Below are 18,530 nucleotides of genomic sequence, written 5' to 3'. Positions count from 1 at the left end.
TTTGCCATCTACACTATATTTGGCAACCCTCCCTTAGTTTCTCAAATTATGTTCTATATTGACCATTAGGTAGAACTGATTTATGACTATATCAAAGTGTACTTTATGTTTCCCAGCATGCCTGACAGACTTCTGCTTTGGTGATAAGCAGTTATGTTTACAGTGCAGATACTACAAGAAGTTTAAGTGAGAGGTGGCTGCAGTCGCATGGTGTTTACTGCTAATGGAAGAATCTATAGTAACATTTAAAAGAGGAGCCATGAATAAGGAGGTGTCTTATGTTGTGGATGAGTTAATCTTCTTTGTTGACTGGTCACAGCAAAAGTAGAGTTTCCTCTCTAACATTCATGGATGGAGTAGTCCTATTCCATCAGGTAACATGGAAAGCTCATAATTAAACTGACCTAAGCAACTTGGACACTGCTGAGCATGATCTATGTGCACATAATATTGGCCAATGTAGATACAGTATAGAAAAATTTAAAAATTATTCGAATCTCATTAAATACATACTTACAGGTGAGCATTGTATACACGTATATATACATATGAGATAATGAAAAAATATTGTGTTTACCTCTAAATATTGGAAGATTAAATATTCTCATGACACCGTACAGAGATAAGAATATGAGAGATAAGGATATCATATTGTAAAGTCTGTGAAATTTGCTGTAATTATAAAGCCTTAAAAATAAGAGAGACCCATATCATTTTAAATTTTGTTGTTTTTTTTATATACATAGATTGATGAAAATATAAGTAAGTGATGAAACTCATATGTTTTCCCTTGCAAAAGCATAGAAGTTTTCAATCACTTCTTTATCTCTGTCTAGAAAATACTACAGGATCTGTGTGTGAGCAAAGCACTACTGATCTGACTCTCCTGACCTGTATGAGAAGACACATTTTCATGGAAAGAGCTTCAGAATCCGTAACTGTATTGTTCGTTTCTCTATTATTGTGTGTGGGAAAGTTAAGCATAAGTATTTTATGAGAGTCAACTCAGAAATCTTCAAAATTGCATGTTAAAAATAGCACTTCAAATGAAAGTGCTTGTAAATCTTTAGAACTAATACAAAAAATGGAGGATCTTTTGAAGAGAATATTTGATACTTTCCAGAGCATACTTCAAATAATTTTATTCATTGAATTAATTATTGGAATAATTGGAAATGGATTCATGGCCTTGGTGCAATGCATGGATTGGGTTAAGAGAAAAAATATATCATTAGTTAATCAAATCCTCACTGCTTTGGCAACTTCGAGAATTTTTCTCCTCGGGTTTGTACTAATAGGGTCCCTAATTACCTTTCTGGATGCAGATTTAGTTACTATTAGAACAATGGCACATTTCACTAGTAATCTATGGACTTCAGCTAATCATATCAGTATCTGGCTTGCTACATGCCTCAGTGTCTTTTATTTTTTCAAGATAGCAAATTTTTCTAATTCTCCTTTTCTTTACCTAAAGTGGAGAGTTAAAAAAGTAGTTTCAGTTACATTACTGGTGTCGCTGGTCCTCTTGTTTTCAAACATTTTACTAGTTAACTTGGGAATTAACATGTGTATAAATGAATATCATCAAATAAACATGTCATACAGCTTTGTTTCTTATTACCATGAAAATTGTCAAAGTTTTGTGTTATGGCTTCACATTATTTTCTTGTCTGTCCCATTTATTTTGTCCCTGTCAACTTTTCTCCTGCTCATCTTCTCCCTATGGACACATCACAAGAAGATGCAGCAGCATGTTCAAGGATGCAGAGATGCCAGCACAATGGCCCACTTCAAAGCCTTGCAAACTGTGATTGCCTTTCTCCTATTATTCTCCATTTTTGTCCTGTCTCTGTTAGTACAACTTTGGAAACATGAATTACTGAAGAAGCATCTTTTTATTTTATTTTGTCATATTGTATATATAGCTTTTCCTTCATTTCATACATATGTCTTGATTCTGGGAGACAGGAACCTGAGACAGGCCTCTATCTCCGTGTTCTTGTGGCTGAAATGCAGGTCAAGTTATGTGGAATAAAATTTCTCTGTTTTTTTCATTTTCAAGTTTTAAATATTATTTGACCTCACTGAATGAATTTGATGTTTACTTGCAATAACCACTAATTAAAGCTATTATTAACTTAGCAAGGTGTGTGCAAGGTTATTTCTTAACACTTTTATCAAAAAGGTCTTGTTTATATTTCACTAAAACATAAATACGTCAAAATTATATAAATTTTGCATCAAATATTAATCACAGAGATTTTTGGTTATGACCTATGTTGATGTCTATAACAAACTGTGACAAAATAATATGACTGAAACCATATAATGTAGAATATGTGAATAAAACTTAAAAGGAGAAATGTGTAGTTTAATATAGAATTTTTAATACGTGGGAATAAAAATAGTTTAATAGATACGTAGCTCAATTGGATTTATTTTTGCAAATTTTTTGGAACCATGAAACTACTGTGTTTGAGTTACTGCATATTTTTTAATACAATCATTACCAACCATTCTAAAATACTTTCATAATTATTAAGACAATTTCACCTACATTTCTAGGTGCAAAGTATATTATTTTAGGGAAAGTAATATAACCTATTTTACTTTAACATATAAGATACATAAGATTATTATAGTTCTAAAATATTAATTTGAAATTGTTATTTTTATATTTTTAATATTACAGAATCCTTATTATCATGTGAAATATGTTATTGATGACTCCCACACAATCAATAGCAAAACTTCAAATGTATACCTCTTTTTAGTATTTATTATTTAGTAGTCATTTAAAAATCTCTAAAATTATATAAATTCCTGAAGTAGTTTCAAAGATTTAGTTGTAGAATATGGTACATATGCAATAGATCTTCGGGAAATACCCAGTGTTTTATGCAGTTTAATCATCAGTATGATATGGTTTTGAATTTTATTAGAGATGAAGAGTTCTTTGTTCAGTTATATGTTTATCCTTAATTCTTTCAAATTTCTGGGTCAAACTTATACTTACCCATATTCCCATCAAATGTTCACACATTCATTGAAACAAGTGTATAGATAACAACCATTCATTACACCATTTGAATATGTTTTCACGAGAAATAGTATGCTCTGAAATAAAGTAACTGAACTTCTCTACAATTAATTTCCAAGATAAGATCTTCCTATATTTCTGGGTCTTGGGAATTAATGCATAACTCTAGGAATTAAATATATTAAATGCAGTGTCATCCACTGGCTTTCATCATGACTCAGTTTTTAAAATCCTTGAAGAAAATTTGAGATGGTTACATCATATACTCATCACATTTTTGCTTCTCCATCTCTCATCTTAAATAAATAAAAGCAGACAGCTAAATTTGCTAAGCCAAGGATTGGGTCCATGGCTTTCTCCACATGTGTGTACTTTCCCTCATGGTTAAGATGCATAACACTACTCTGTACATATAATAGCCTTAAATATTTTCTAACCAATGACATGTGATATGTTGAGTTTTCATGTGCTAAGATGCAAATATTGCATTATTTTGCTGTTTATATTTCCTCTGTATACTTTAACCTAAGTACTTGAATATGGAACAAAACATATTAGAAAATATGAAAAATGGATATGAAAGTCAAAGGGATATATGGAACTTTCTAAGCTCAGAGATTATCAGCAATGTATAAAATTAGCTCAATATTTTCCTAAGGTTCTTCCTACAATATAAAGATATCTAATAATATCACAGGCCAAGCATTCTATTCTTGAAGTATTTCACACCAAAAATGGGCTTTTCTTATTTGATTTTTCTATACAAGGTCATTGATTAATGCGCAGGCACATACACACACATAAACTAAATTTTTAGTTGAAATCTCCCTTTCCTACATTTTCATTTATAAATTTTACAATATTGTTAACCATCTAATTCATGGGTATACTGTGCCAGTTGATCATACAGTATTTAATAATGCTTTTGAATAACTGATTCAAAAATTATGTAAATACTCAGTATATTTGGGGCTACTTTACATAGGCATAGATTGAGTTCAGCTTTCCCATTTGGCTATGAATCGTACACTGGTCAGAAATGAGTTTATCTACCCAGTATTCTTATTATTCCACATTTTTGTTGCTCATTTGACCTGATTTTTTTCATTATTACAAAAGACCATCCTTCCCATTCACATCTCTTTAATGATCATAACTCACAGCTGTCTTGAAGAGGAAGTAAGGGATGCAACCTGAGAAAGGGGGAATACGAATAATATGAAAAGATGAAACCTTAGTTGCTAGAGTTCTAAACAAATAAACTTTTTAGTTAAGAGATATACAAATATACTGAAAATCAAGTTTAATAAACTTCACCAATGACAGATAGGGGCATAAGGGCTTCAGAGTAAATGAGTTACAGTGTGTTTCCTTCAGAGGCCTGATGGGTTAATGGACAAAGAAAGAAAATCCAAAATATCTTCAAAATGCTCACGTCCATACAATAATCATTTGAAAGACATACAAATAGTATATAACAAAATAAGAATGTAAAAAAGAAATAATGAAAACTGTAGAAGAATTTAATTCAGCAATCTCTCTCACTAGACTACTGAGATATCTGTAATCAAAAACAATGAAAGTTAGGTTAGATTATAGAAGGAAACAGTCATGCTTGAAAGTGACTCATATTTCATGAGCAGACAAAATGATGAATCAAAGAATGATTTAACAGAATAAGTCAGAGATAAGATATACTCAATTCTCATGAAAACATCACAGGAAAGAAAAGCTACTTAAGGGAAGTTCAGAAAGAGAAAATAAGTTTGCTATCAGTCAAGTAAGTTCACCGAAGTGGAATTGAGTTGATTTGCAGTTCAAAGCAGGTTAGCATAAGCAGCTGAAGCCAGAAAATAAGAAAGAGAGAGATTAGAACAAATTGCCCAAGTAGGTTTAAGGACAAACAGGGAAATCCATTCAGAAGCTTAGAGAAGCCAGATTGAATCAAGTATCTTGGAGAGGAATTTGAGCCAGAACAGCTGATTTGAACCAGCTAGCCAGAGTTTAGAAAGAATTAGAAAGGGTGAGTTTACTCAGCAGTAAATCCCAAAGACTCAAAACATTCTAGACCAAGGTTAACCGAAAAAGGATAGAAGCTGAACCTTCAAGATCTGAGCTGTCAAAAGTCTAGATTCTATAGAGACTAGAAAATTCTAGTCCTAGGCCTAGGAATAGTTAGAAAAAAAGAGGTAGTGCCCAGTGCCCACGCCAAGCTTCGTGGATGCATATCTTGATACAGCTCTCACCTAATCATTTCATCTGAGAAAATAAAAGTTATTTTATAGAAAACTCTGACAATTAAAATAGTCTTACCTTCAAAATGGACCTATCTTCTTTCAGGGGAGAAAGACAAGTGCAAATAATAAGAGATCTGAAAATTCAAATGGGCCTAGTATTGGGTCTGTGGTATGGGTGCTGATATTGAGATTTCATAAACCATCAGAATAGACAGAACTTAGATCCTATCATGGGGCACACACATCAAGAAGCTTTCCCAATCCCACTATGGCACCTTTCACTCTAGGTTGTAACACTTTAGATTCCACCAGCACAAAAATTTATAAGGAAAGACTTTCCTACAGAAACAGGTGAGAAGGGAATGGAAGACAATTCCTACACTTGACATACACAAAATAAACTGGTAGGTTTATTTCGTGGCAAAAAATGTCTTTGCCCACCATGACTTAATGCAGCAGGTAGGTGTATCTAGAAGGTAGTGTTCTATTATGACACTTTTGTTACCCCTTGCCAGTAATTCATCAAAAACTATACAGCAATCATATTTCCCATGTTTTTAGCTTATAGCATGGTTGCTTTAATGCTATTCCTTTTCATGTATGTCTACCAGTAGTTATGGATATAGGAATAAACCTAATTTAAATGAAATCTTTTTCTCTTAGAAGACATTAAAGCAACACTTTAGTAGAGTTCTTTTTTTTTAACCCTAAACTGTGAGTAGCTTGCTTCTAGTTATATATTTGGAGAACAAAGGTCTTTCACTACAGATCATCAGAGAAACCAGGAGTTAAACATGTAGCAGGGGCTCCTCAATGGAGAAGACAAAAATACCTGCATTCCATGCATAAAGCTGAGATTGGTGACATTTTGCTCTCTGTGAAGGCAGACCTCACCTACATCTCATAGAATGCTTATTCACATCTCTCTGTCCTTAGATATTTCTCTTTAGCTCTCTTTAGTCAGGAGAACTCATTCTTAGTGGGAGATGTGATATATCATCTGCAAGAAGCAATACTGGAATGAAGTATCGTTGGGACTTTGTCTCATAGACCTCACCCATTGTAAGCCATGCAAAAGCAATGGGCCACCTGCAACCCTTAGCCTACCTTAGATAGCTCGTGACAGGTTGGGTTTCTGAAACCCCATGTGTTCCCAGCTATGCACAAGACATGGTAGGAACATCATGGAATAATGAATGCTCCTGTGAACCAGTCCTCTCCACAGCAAGTACAAAACCATGAGAGCAGAGACCAAACCACAGAGGACCTTGATCACTCTAGCTTCACTTAGTACAGGGTCTGAAATGAGGACTTTGCCACAAGAACACCAGAGAGGCAAGTCTTAAGATATCGTGGGGAAGACAAACTTCTCAATGAGTTTACAGAAATGATTGCAGGTGTGGACATGTAAGAAAGAATCAAATGTTTATGAGAAAGTGGAGGGCAGAGACACATGCAGGTGATATTTTAAAGGACTTCGTTTATAATTTTCAGTGAGTACCCAGGATACTGGTTATTCCACTTTAATATGAGGACATTAACAGTTGCATGACCCAAAATACATTATTCTTGGGAACAGGTATCCTCTTCTCTTTGACATGGATTCCTGTCATATCTGCAGCTTTTAATAAATATGATCTGATGTCATATCCCACTGACCAGGAAATATCAGCCTTAAATATAGCACTCTATCTAATAATTGACTGCAGTTACCATTGGCAGAAGAACTTCCTCTATGTGCTTACCTTAAAGCTAATTGCAGACATCATGCCATACTTTAGAAAATTAAAAAAATATCTGTCTTTAAATCTGCAGAATAATTGGTAACTACTGTGAGTCGTGTTATATAAAAACTTCTACATAGTTTTGCATAGACTCGAGCTAGGTGGCTTAACGCATTGTCATTCATGCTCTTCTTATTGATACCTCCCTGTAAAGCATTAAGAAAAGAATAATTTCATCAGTAATGCCTCTCAAGACTTTTGGTCCATTTTCAAGTGTTAAATAACACACACTGTCTTTACAAGGTTTCTAAAAATTGTCTTTTGTGATTGTCCCACAGCATCTATTGTCCCCAAATCATTAGGAACCTTTGAATTTCCACACTAATTCTGTTCACTGATTTTACAATAGTTTCTAATAAGGGCAAAGTATTTATGATCATTGTCTGAAGTATTGCTTTCTCCTTTAGACTGGCAATTTTATGCCTAGGCTGTATTCTGTCTCTTAGGTCTTACAACATGAAACAATGATCTTGTTCACTTGGTTATATATTCATGCTCAGTCCCAGAAAAGGAAGTGGAGTATCGATTATACAGAGGCTAAAAATATGATGTAGCTCTCTACAGTCTTTACTTATCTGTAGTAAAATTTGCATTTGAGTTGAACTGAATGTTAGAAGACAAAACCACTCTCTCTTTGTTCCATGTCTCTTGTCTGTGTATTTACGGCCATTTTGTTCTGTGATACATTCTATGCTCTCCACCTTTAGGAATCCTACAGGAATGTTGAAGTTCTCTGTTAAATACTCTCTGTTAACATCTGGAAGTAGAATGAATTCTTTCTCTGTATTTATTTTTTACTTGTTCAAATGCCACAGCACCTGTACTAGGTCAGAGGACAACTGTCAGATGCTATTTTCTCCTTCTATAATGTGCGACCCAATTGTTTGATGTTATTTTCTCCTTCTATGATATGTGACACATTGTTTTGAAAGAATCACTAGGAAGTAGATGCTTTGAGCCAGCAAGAGACAGACTGCCAGAGGATGGAGGAGGTGTGTCAATCAAAGCATCTTCTATTAAAGGAAGTCTCCTGATGCTCTACTAAGGATTGTTTATTCCTATTGAGGGAAGTTTCTCTGGGTTTGAAGTATGCTCACTTGATTTCCTGAAGTCAGGTGGCAGCCCCTGCCTGATCTTTCACCTTGAGAAGACTGACAAGAGGCCCCAAATGCTCTTCATATGGGTGGAAGAAATTGACTCTTCTGTAACCAGAGCAAGAAAAGGAACTGTGCTGGGATGTCACACACTTGTCAAAGATGCTGAGTCTTTATCTAATCAAAGCCTAGATCCCAGAGCAGTCTGTGTCACTTTTGTTCCTTATTGTTAGTTGTGGCTTGGTAAGTTTGGGTGGAATTCATGCCTCCTCATACTCACACAGAGACCTGTTCCCTGAGCTTCACTTTTAGTCCTCATAACTCAGCAGAATGAGCCTCCTCAGTACTGTGAAAAGGTGACCAAGACAGCTATGGTGATTGCTGGGAGAGATATACTTCCTTGTGTGAGAACATTTATGTCTGTGATTGAATATGGGAATTGAATTAATAAAGAAATTACAGAAAAGTGTTTTGTATCACTACAGAGAATTTGTCAAAAGGTAACATAAAGATTTATTGAATTATATATTCTTTAACAACTTACAAAAATAATTGCTGCTAATATTAAATCCATTTCTCTAACGACTAAGGACTTCAAACATTTTGTTTTAAGTGATTCTCAGCCATTTGAGATACTTCTGTTGTGAATTCTCTGTTTAGCTCTATACCCAAGTTTTTAAGTGGATTATTTGGGTTTTCCTTTTTGATTTCTTGAGTTCTTTATATGTTTTAGATATTAGTTCTCTGTTAGACGTAGGGCTAGTGAAATTTTTTTCCAATTTACAGGTTGCCAATTTGTATTATTTATGGTGTCTTTTGCTATACAAATGCTTTTCAGTTTAAAGAGTTCGCATTTATCAGTTACTGATTTAAAGCCTGAGCCATTAATGTTCTGTTCAGAAAATTTTCCCTTGTCCCAACGAGTTCAAGACTCTTTCCCACTTTTTTCTATTAGATTCAGTGTATCTGGTTTTATGTTGAGGTCCTTGACCCACTTGGACTTGAGCTTACTGCAAGGTGACAAATATGGATCTATTTTCATTTTTCTACATGCTGACTGCCAATCCACCACTCTTTCTCCACAATGTTTGACTGAGCCCCTGATAATGCCTGCCATCCACACGGTACCCAGTATAAATGAGACTCTAAAGCTTAATTATTATCCAACGGCTTTATATATTTGGAAATGCTCAAGTAAAAAGATGCCCACACAATTAGCATTGTTACCGAATACCTAACCTAGATATTATAACTGCCTTCAACTACTAAACACACACAGATATCTTCACCCATCTTCTCCTCCTCTCCCTGTTCTAGTTCTCAATCCTCCACTTTCTCTTCCTCTTCCTTCCTTCACTCCTCACACATCACTGAGCTATTGCAAATAATGTAGCAGTAGCAGGAAATTATTCTGCTACAATATCACCCTTCTTGTTAGAATAAAAAAATAAAAGCTTTTCCTCAAAATATAAATAGAGCACAACCATATGAATTTTAAAGAGTAAGATACAAGATGGACCTAAAACCCAATCCAATATATTATCAATAAAAAAATTATTGTCATGTATCTTAACTTAAAAGAGTATAGTTCTGTACCTGGCTTATGTCTTGGCTTTAGAATGAATGTCATCTGAAAACCATATCCTTAAATCCGTTCTCTCAAATTAAATAGCCTGGGTTGGCTATGAGACTATAAGTCTTCAACTCCATCAGAAATCTAGAATGACAGAATTACCTGAAAATGTGGGAAGCACAAAGTATAGCTTCTAAAACTTAGCCAATTTATAGAGACTGCTGAACACCTGGACAGTCCCTGTACTTCAAAACGCTGAAGCATCTGATCTTCAGCCTTCTGGCCCAGGATCATCTAACAGACCTAGAAATGTAGAATATCTAAGGACTGATTTCACTCTTTGGTAGTGATTACCAGTCAACTATTCCACATAATGTTTCTTATTTCTGGACTGTATTGTCTGTAGATGAAATGAAGAAATTCTTGCCTAGTGGCTGTCTCTCCAGTACTGGAATAACTCCAAAGATGCTCAATTTCTTAAAATTCAAGAAGGGGAAGCTGTCAGGAGCAAACAGGTCTATAATAAAAAAAAACCCAAATATTTATAATGTCAATTCTGTGGACTTCTGATGTTTTTGAAAACTATCTATGTAAAGAAAATCTGGACTGTTGTCTGATAATTCCTCTCAGCTACTTTTAATTAAAACATAGAAAGCACACTAACAATAAACTCAGCCATGAATTTGGTACAGGTCCTAAACTCACAGGCTAACCATCTCAGATCAGTTTAAAAAAATTAAAGAAGGACTGTGTACCCAGCAAATTTTAATTAATAGAAGAAATTATACCAATGAAACACTTGAATATGCATCAAAATAAATTTTGTACTATCTAAGAAATTTCAACTTCAGCTTAATAACAGTCATACATATTTCTACCAATAAGTTATGCCTATGTAATCAAATTTAGCTATTCCTCCCTGTTCCAATAGAATCATTACTTTTCCCTAGAAAGGCAGCCTAATAATAACCACCTCAGTCCCCAAGCCTGGGGACTTGAGAAAATAGTTTTCAGATAGTATGCATTCTGAAGCCAAGACATAAGCTAGGTTCAGAGCTATATAGTCTTTTAAGTTAAGATAGATGATGATAGTCTTTTTATTGACATTATATTAGACTGGGTATTAGGTTTATCTTGTACCTTACAAAAACAAATTGATAGAGTTGTGCTCTAATTATGTTTTGAAGGAAAGTTTTCTGTTTTTTGTTTTTTTTATTCTAACAAGAAGGGTGATATGTAACAGAATGGTTTCCTGATGCTGCCACATTGTATGGAGTGGAGCTGATGTGGGAGGAGCTGATAAGGGAGGACAGAAGAAAGGAAGGAGAAGATAAAGTAGGAATGATAGAGAGAAGGAAAGAAGAGGAGGAGGAGAAGATGGCAGAGAATCTCCTTATGTCTCTAGCAGTTTGAGATAGTTGTAATATCTAGGTTAGGTATTGGGTAACACCTCGAATTGTGTGGATATCTTGATAATTGAGCATTTCCAAATATATAAAGCCTTAAGATAATGATTAAACATTATAGTCTCATTTCTACCAGGTACCACATGGATAGCTGGATTGTCTGCGCTCAGGCAAGCATTTTGTGTAGACAACATGGTGTATTGACTGAGCCACCCACCTTGCTGGCATCGCATGGGTGTCATGGGCCAGTGCATCTGGCTGGCCAGAGCTGCAGTCTGAGCCAAGCAGCAACAGGAGCATGGAGTTGCTCTTGACCTCTGACAGCTTCTAATAGGGAAGATGACGTCTACCTAAAAATAAGAATGGGCTTAGTGCCCATTTATGAATATAACCCTTTACAATGCCCAAGAAAGACATCCTCTCCTACATATACAGCTGGAACCATGGGTCCCTATGTGTTCCCAGTCTGGTGGATTAGACCTTGGGAGCTCTGGTTGGTTGCTAATGTTGTTCTCCCCAAGGGGCCAGAAACCCCTACAGCTCCTTTAGTCTTTAACTCCTCCATTGGTAGCCCTGAGATCACTTCAATACTTAGCTGTTAGCATCTGCCTCTTTATATATCAGGTTTTGGCAGACCTCAAAGGAGAAAACTATGTCAGACTCTTGTCAGCATCACTTCCTGTATCCACATCGGCATCTGCCTTTGGTGACTGCACATGATATGGATAGACTGTTGGAACAGTCTCCAGACGGTTTCAGTTTCTATCTGACACTTTGTCTCCATATTTGCTCCCATGAGAATTTTGTTACTAATTCTAAGAATCAAAGCATCCACATTAAGGTCTTCCTTCTTCATGATCTTCATATAGTCTGTGATTTGTATCTTGGGTATTGCTAGCTTTGGGGCTAATACCAGGTGTGTTCTTTTGTGAATGTGTTACCTCACTCGGGATGATATTTTCTAGTTCTATCCATTTGCCTAAGAAGTTCATGAATTCATTTTTTTAAATAGCTGAGTAACACTCCATTGTGTAAAAGTACAACATTTTCTGTATTCATTCCTCTTTTGAAGGACATCTTGGTTCTTTCCAGCTTATGGTTATTATAAATAAGGCTGCTATGAACATAGTGAAGCATGTATACTTGCTATATATTAGGGCATATTCTAGGTATATGCCCAGAATTGGTATAGCTGGGTCCTCAGGTAATGCTATATCCCATTTTCTGAGGAATCCCCAGACTGATTTCCAGAGTGATTGTATCACCTTGCAATCCCACCAACAATGGAGGAATGTTCATCTTTCTCCACATCCTCACCAGCATTTGCTATCACCTGAGTTTTTGATTTTAGCCATTCTGACTGGAGTGAGGTGCCATCTCAGGGTTGTTTCGATTTGCATTTCCCTGATGACTAAGGACATTATACATTTCTTTAAGTACTTCTCGACCATTTGAGTTTCCCCACTTGGGACTTCTTTATAACTCATTTTTAGATAGGGTTATTTGGTTGTCTGGATACTAATTTCTTGAGTTTTTGTATATACTGGATATTAGCCCACTATCAGATGTAGGACTGGTATAAAACTTTTTTCAATCTGTTAGTTGCTGTTTTGTTCTATTGACAGTATCTTTGCATTACAGAAGCTTTGAAATTTTATGAGGTCCCATTTATCTATTCTTTTTGTTTGTTTGTTTGTTTGTTTTTGAGACAGGGTTTCTCTGTGTAGCCCTGGCTCTCCTGGCACTCCCTCTCTAGATCAGGCTAGCCTTGAACTCTAGAACTCAGAAATCCACCTGCCTCTGCCTCCCAAGTGCTGGGATTAAAGGCATGCGCCACCACCACCCAGCCCATTTGTCAATTCTTGATCTTAGATCATAAGCCATTGGTGTTCTGTTCAGGAACATTTCCCCTGTGCTCAGGTATTCAAGGCTCTTCCCAATCTACTCCTCTATTAGTTTTAGTGTATCTGGTTTTAGGTGAAGGTCCTTTATCCACTTGGACTTGAGCATATACAAGGAGATAAAAATGGATCTATTTGTATTCTTCTACATGCTAACCTCAAGTAGAACTCCCAATATTTATTGAAAATGCTGTCCTTTTTCCACTCAACAGTTTTAGCTCCTTTATCAAAGATAAAGTCACCATAGGTGTGAGGATTCATTTCTGGGTCTCAATGCTATTCCATTGATATTCATGCCTCTCTCTCTACCTATACCATGCAGTTTTTGCCACTATTGCTCTGTTACTACAGCTTGAGGTCAGGCATGGTGATTCTCCCAGAAGTTCTTTTATTGTTGAGCATTGTTTTAACTATCCTACGATTTTGTTATTCCAATGGAATTTGCAAATTGTTCTTCCTATCTCTATGAAGAATTGACTTGGAATTTTGAAGGGGATTGCAATGAATCTGTAGATTTGTTTTGGCAAGATGGACATTTTTACTATATTAATCCTGCCAATCTATGATCATGGGAGATCTTTTCGTCTTCTGAGATCTTCTTCGATTTCTTTCTTCAGAGACTTGAAGTCCTTGTCATACAGATCTTTCAGTTGCTTGGTTAGATTGACACAACGGTACTTTATATTACTTGTGACTATTGTGAAGGGTGTCATGTCTTTAATTTCTTTGTCAGCCTGTTTATCAAATAGAGGAAGGCTACTCATTTGTTTGAGTTGATTTTATAACCAGCCATTTTGCTGAGGTTGTTTATCTTGTTTAGGAGATCTCTGGTGGAAGCTTTATGGTCACTTAATTATACTATCTCATCATCTGCAAATAGTGAAATTTTGACTTCTTCCTTTCCTGTTTGTACCTTTTTGACTTTCTTTTGTTGACTAATTGCTCTGAAAAGGACTTCCAGTACTATATTGGATAGGTAGGGAGAGAGTGGGCAGCCTTGTCTAGTCCCTGATTTTTGTGGGATTGCTTCAAGGTTCTCTCCATTTTGGTTGATGTTGGCTACTGGCTTGCTTTTTCTATGTTTAGGTATGGGCCTTGAATTCCTGATCTTTCCAAGACTTTTACCATGAAGAGATGTTGAATTTTGTAAAATGCTTTCTCAGAATCTAGGAGATCATCATGTGTGTGTGTTTTTTTTTTTTTTCGTTTTTTTATACAGTGGATTACATTGATGGATTTCTGTATATTGCACCAATCCTGCATTCCTAGGATAAAGACTACTTGATTATGTGTGGGAGAAAATAGGCCACAGCAGTGGTGTTGCAGAGGCTTTCCAAGCTGCAGGTCCCACATACAGGAGAAAGGTCTAAGGTTCCAGAGGCTGGATGCTTTGGCAATGGCACACCACTATGACATGAGGAAGTCCTTGGTTCCAGAAAGGTTTATTTGTATGGCTGGTGGTGGATGGATTTGGATATAACCCCCTGAAACTCAGGACAGTCCTGAGTTAAATAAGGAGGGAGAAAAGGGGAGGGTCTGGGAAGGAATGCTTAATTTGCTCTGCCCTCTGGCCTTCATCAGTATGTGAATTCCTAGGGCATGAGGCCTATAGTCACACCCTCTACCTGTGCACTTTGGGAGGGGCTGTAATTGCCTATGTGACTGAACAATGTAGGTCTATGGAGATGAGACTGTGTGTGAGTACTCTGGGTTCTGGGGATGTGGCCGAACACCTTCCATTTCTCCCTTGGAGTCTCGGGTTTCCAGGCCCATGCACAGCCAAGGACCAGGATACCCTTATACAGTCCTACAATCATGATGGATGATTGTTTTGATGTGTTTTTGGTTCAGTTTGTGAGAATTTTATTGAGTATTTCTTCATCAATCTTTACAAGGAAGATTGGTCTGAAGTTCTGTTTCTATGTTGTGTCTTTGTGTGGTTTTGATGTGAGCGTAATTGTAGCTTCATAGAACAAACTGGGTAGTGTTCTTTCTGTTTCTATTTTGTGGAGTATTTTGAAGAGATTTGGTTTTAGGTTTTCCTTGAAGGTCTGATAGAATTCTGAACTAAAACCATCTGGCTATGGGAATATTTTGGTTGGGAAACTTAATGAATCCTGCTATTTCTTTATGGTTGTGGGACTATTTGGATGGTTTATCTGCTCCAGATTTAACTTTAGCACCTGGTATCTATGTATATAATTGTCTACTTCATCCAGATTTTCTAGTATTGTTGAGTATAGGCTTTTGTAGTAGGATCTCATGATTTTTTGAATTTCCTCAGTTTCTGTTGTTATGTCTCCATTTTCAGCTCTGATTTTATTAATTTGGAAACTGTTTCTGGGTCTTCTGGTTTGTCTGGCTAAGGATTTATCTATCTTGTTGATTTTCTCAAAGAAACAATTCCTGGGTTTGTTGATACTTTCTATAATTCTTTTTGTTTCTACTTGGCTGATATCAGCCCTGCATTTGATTATTTCCTGTCTTTTACACCTCTTGGGTGTATTCGATTTTTTTTTTTGTTCTAGAGCTTTCAGGTGTGCTGTCAAGTTGCTAGTGTATGCTCTCTTCAGTTTCTCTTTGTAGGCACTTAGAGTTGTGAGTTTTCCCCTTAGCACTGCATTCATTGTGTCCCAAAAGTTTTGGTGTGACAAGCCGTCATTTGTATTAAAGCTAAAAAGTCTTTAATTTCTTTCTTCAATTCTTCATTCACCAAGTTATCACTGAGGAGAGCATTGTTCAGTTTCCATGTGTATGTGGGTTTTCCATTGCTTTTGTTATTATTGAAGGGCAACCTTTGTCCATGGTGATTTGATGGGATACAGGAATTACTTCAATTTTTTTGTATCTGCTGAGGCCTGTTTTGTGACAAATGATATGGTCAATTTGGGGGAAGGTACCATGATGTGCTAAGAAAAAGGTACAATCTTTTGTTTTAGGATGGAATGTTCTATAGATATCTGTTAATTCCATTTGTTTCATAACATCACTTAGTTTCACTGTCTCTGTTTAGTTTCAAATTCCATGGCATGTTCATTGCTGAGAGTGGGGTGTTGAAATCCTCCACTATTATTGTGTGAGGTGAAATGTGTTTTTGAGCTTTAGTAAAGTGTCTTTTATGAATGTGGGTACCCTTTCATTTGGAACATAGATGTTGACAATTGAGAGTTCATCTTGGTAGACTTTTCCTTTGACATGCATGAAGTTTCCTTCTTTACCTTTTTGATAACTTTTGGTTTAAAGTCGAATTTATTCTATATTAGAATGTCTGCTCCACCTTGTTTCTTGAGACCATTTGTTTGGAAAATTGTTTTCCAGCCTTTGACTCTGAGGTAGTGTCTGTCTTTGTCATTGAGGTGTGTTTCCTATATGCAGCAAAATTCTGTGTCATGTTTATATATCCAGTCTGTTAGTCTACCTCATTTTATTGAAGAACTGAGCCCAGTAATGTTAAGAGATATTAAGAAAAAAAATGGTTGTTGCTTCCTCTTATTTTTATTATTAGATGTAGAATTATGTTTGTGTAGCTATCTTCTTTTGGGTTTGTTGGAAGATTACTTTCTTGGTTTTTCTACATTTTAGTTTTGCTCCTTGTGTCAGATTTTTCCATCTATTATCCTTTGTAGGGATGGATTTGTGGAAAGATACTATCTAAATTTGGATTTGTTACGGAATCTCTTGATTTCTCCAGCTATAGTCATTGAGAGTTTAGCTGGGTATAGTAGTCTGGGCTGGCATTTGTCTTTTCTTAGGGTATGTTTGCTATCAGTCCAGGATTGTCTGGCTTTTATAGCCTCTGGTGAGAAGTCTGGTTTAATATTTATAGGTCTGCCTTTATATGATACCTGACCATTTTCCCTTTATGCATTTAACATTTTTCTTTGCTTTGTGCATTTGATGTTTTGATTATTATGTAATGGGAGGAATTTCCTTTCTGGTTTACTCTATTTGTAGTTCAGTAGGCTTCTTGTATGTTCATTAGTATCTCTTTCTTTAGGTTAGGAAAGCTTTCTTCTATAATTTTGTTGAAGACATTTATTGGCTTTTTAAGTTGGGAATCTTCACTCTCATCTATACCTATCATACTTAGGTTTGGTCTTCTCATTGTGTCATGGATTTCCTGGATGTTTTGGGTTAGGATCTTTTTGCATTTTGTATTTTCTTTTACAGTTTTGTCAATGTTTTCCATGGTACCTTCTGGACATGAATGTCTCTCTTCTATCCCTTGTATTCTATTGGTGATGCTTGTGTGTATGACTCCTGATTTCTTTCCTTGGATTCTATCACCAGAGTAGTCTCCCTTTGAGATTTCTTTATGGTATTTATTTCTATTTTTAGATCCTGGATGGTTTTGTTTATTTTCTTCCACTGTTTGATTTTTTTTCAATTCTTTAAGGGATTTTTGTGCTACCTACTTAAGGGCTTCTACCTCTTTATCTGTGTTCTCCTGTATTTTTAAAGGAAGTTATTTATGTCCTTCTTAAAGTCTTCTATCATCATCATTAGAAGTGATTTTAAACCTGAATTCTGCTTTTCCAGTGTGATGGGGTGTCTAAGACTTGCTGTGTTGGGACAACAGGATTCTAATGATGCCCAGTAACCTTTGTTTCTGTTGCTTATGTTCTTGTGCTTGTCTTTCTCTATCTGGTTTTCTTTAGTGCTAGCTGTACTCACTGTCTCTGACTGGAGCCTCTCTCCTGTTATTGTGCTTATGTCAGAATTCCTCAGAGTCAAGCTGTCTCTGTGATCCTGTTTGCCTGAACTCCTTTGTGGAAGAGCTCTTGGAACTAAGGCTGCCTCTGGAATCTTGAAATCCTATGATCCTGGGCATGTTAGAGCTCCTAGGAGTCTAGCTTCTTAAATTGCTCTGAGTACAACAGATGTTCTGCTGCTATGAGTGTAGTGTTTTCTCTACATTGGGTCAGGATGTGACGTCTTCATGGGAGAAGACCAGCTAAGAGTCTGCCCCAGCAAAAAGGACCAAGTGAGGACAAAATGGAAGTGGTATTCTGGAGGGCAAGGTGTGGGTGGGTGATGGGTCTTGAGTGCTGCAGGCTCCCAGCAGCAGCTCTGGGGGTAGGGTTTTGGGGGATGGTAGTTACCCACTACTCTGAGTACAGTAGTCCCTCTAGAATGGGTCAGAGTATGGTGTATTCATAGGAGCAGGCCAGATAGGAGTCTGCTCCAGCAAAAAGGTAATATTTACTTTTGTTATATTTAAGTATGTGCTTTCAATTCCTGATATCTCCAGGACTTTTAAACATGAAGGAGTTTTGAGATGATCATGTTCTTTATTTTCTAGAGTTTGTTTGTGTAGTGTATTACCTTGAGGGATTTTGATATATTGAACCATAGCTATATCCCTAGAGTGAAGACTACAACAAAAGCAACAGAAAGCTGACATACTCACATAATCTGAACCTGGTCAGGAAAGAAATAAAGAACAGAATCAAAGACTTCAGAGAATTCAATGAAAGTGAAAACACATCATACCC

General features: G+C 36.2%; 1 protein-coding gene across 1 annotated transcript; it reads left to right on the top strand.

The window, feature by feature from the left end:
• The first annotated feature begins 1,084 nt into the window (after nucleotides 1-1,084).
• Nucleotides 1,085-2,035, top strand: LOC114632348 (taste receptor type 2 member 109-like). Its single transcript, XM_028780885.1, has one exon. It carries the CDS (start codon nucleotides 1,085-1,087, stop codon nucleotides 2,033-2,035), a length of 951 nt encoding a protein of 316 aa, XP_028636718.1.
• Nucleotides 2,036-18,530: the final 16,495 nt, after the last annotated feature.

Source organism: Grammomys surdaster, unplaced genomic scaffold, assembly GCF_004785775.1.
Source record: "Grammomys surdaster isolate TR1022 unplaced genomic scaffold, NIH_TR_1.0 373, whole genome shotgun sequence".
NCBI lineage: Eukaryota > Metazoa > Chordata > Mammalia > Rodentia > Muridae > Grammomys > Grammomys surdaster.
The sequence above is the reverse complement of the archived record's forward strand: the minus strand, read 5'-3'. Positions and strand labels throughout refer to the sequence as shown.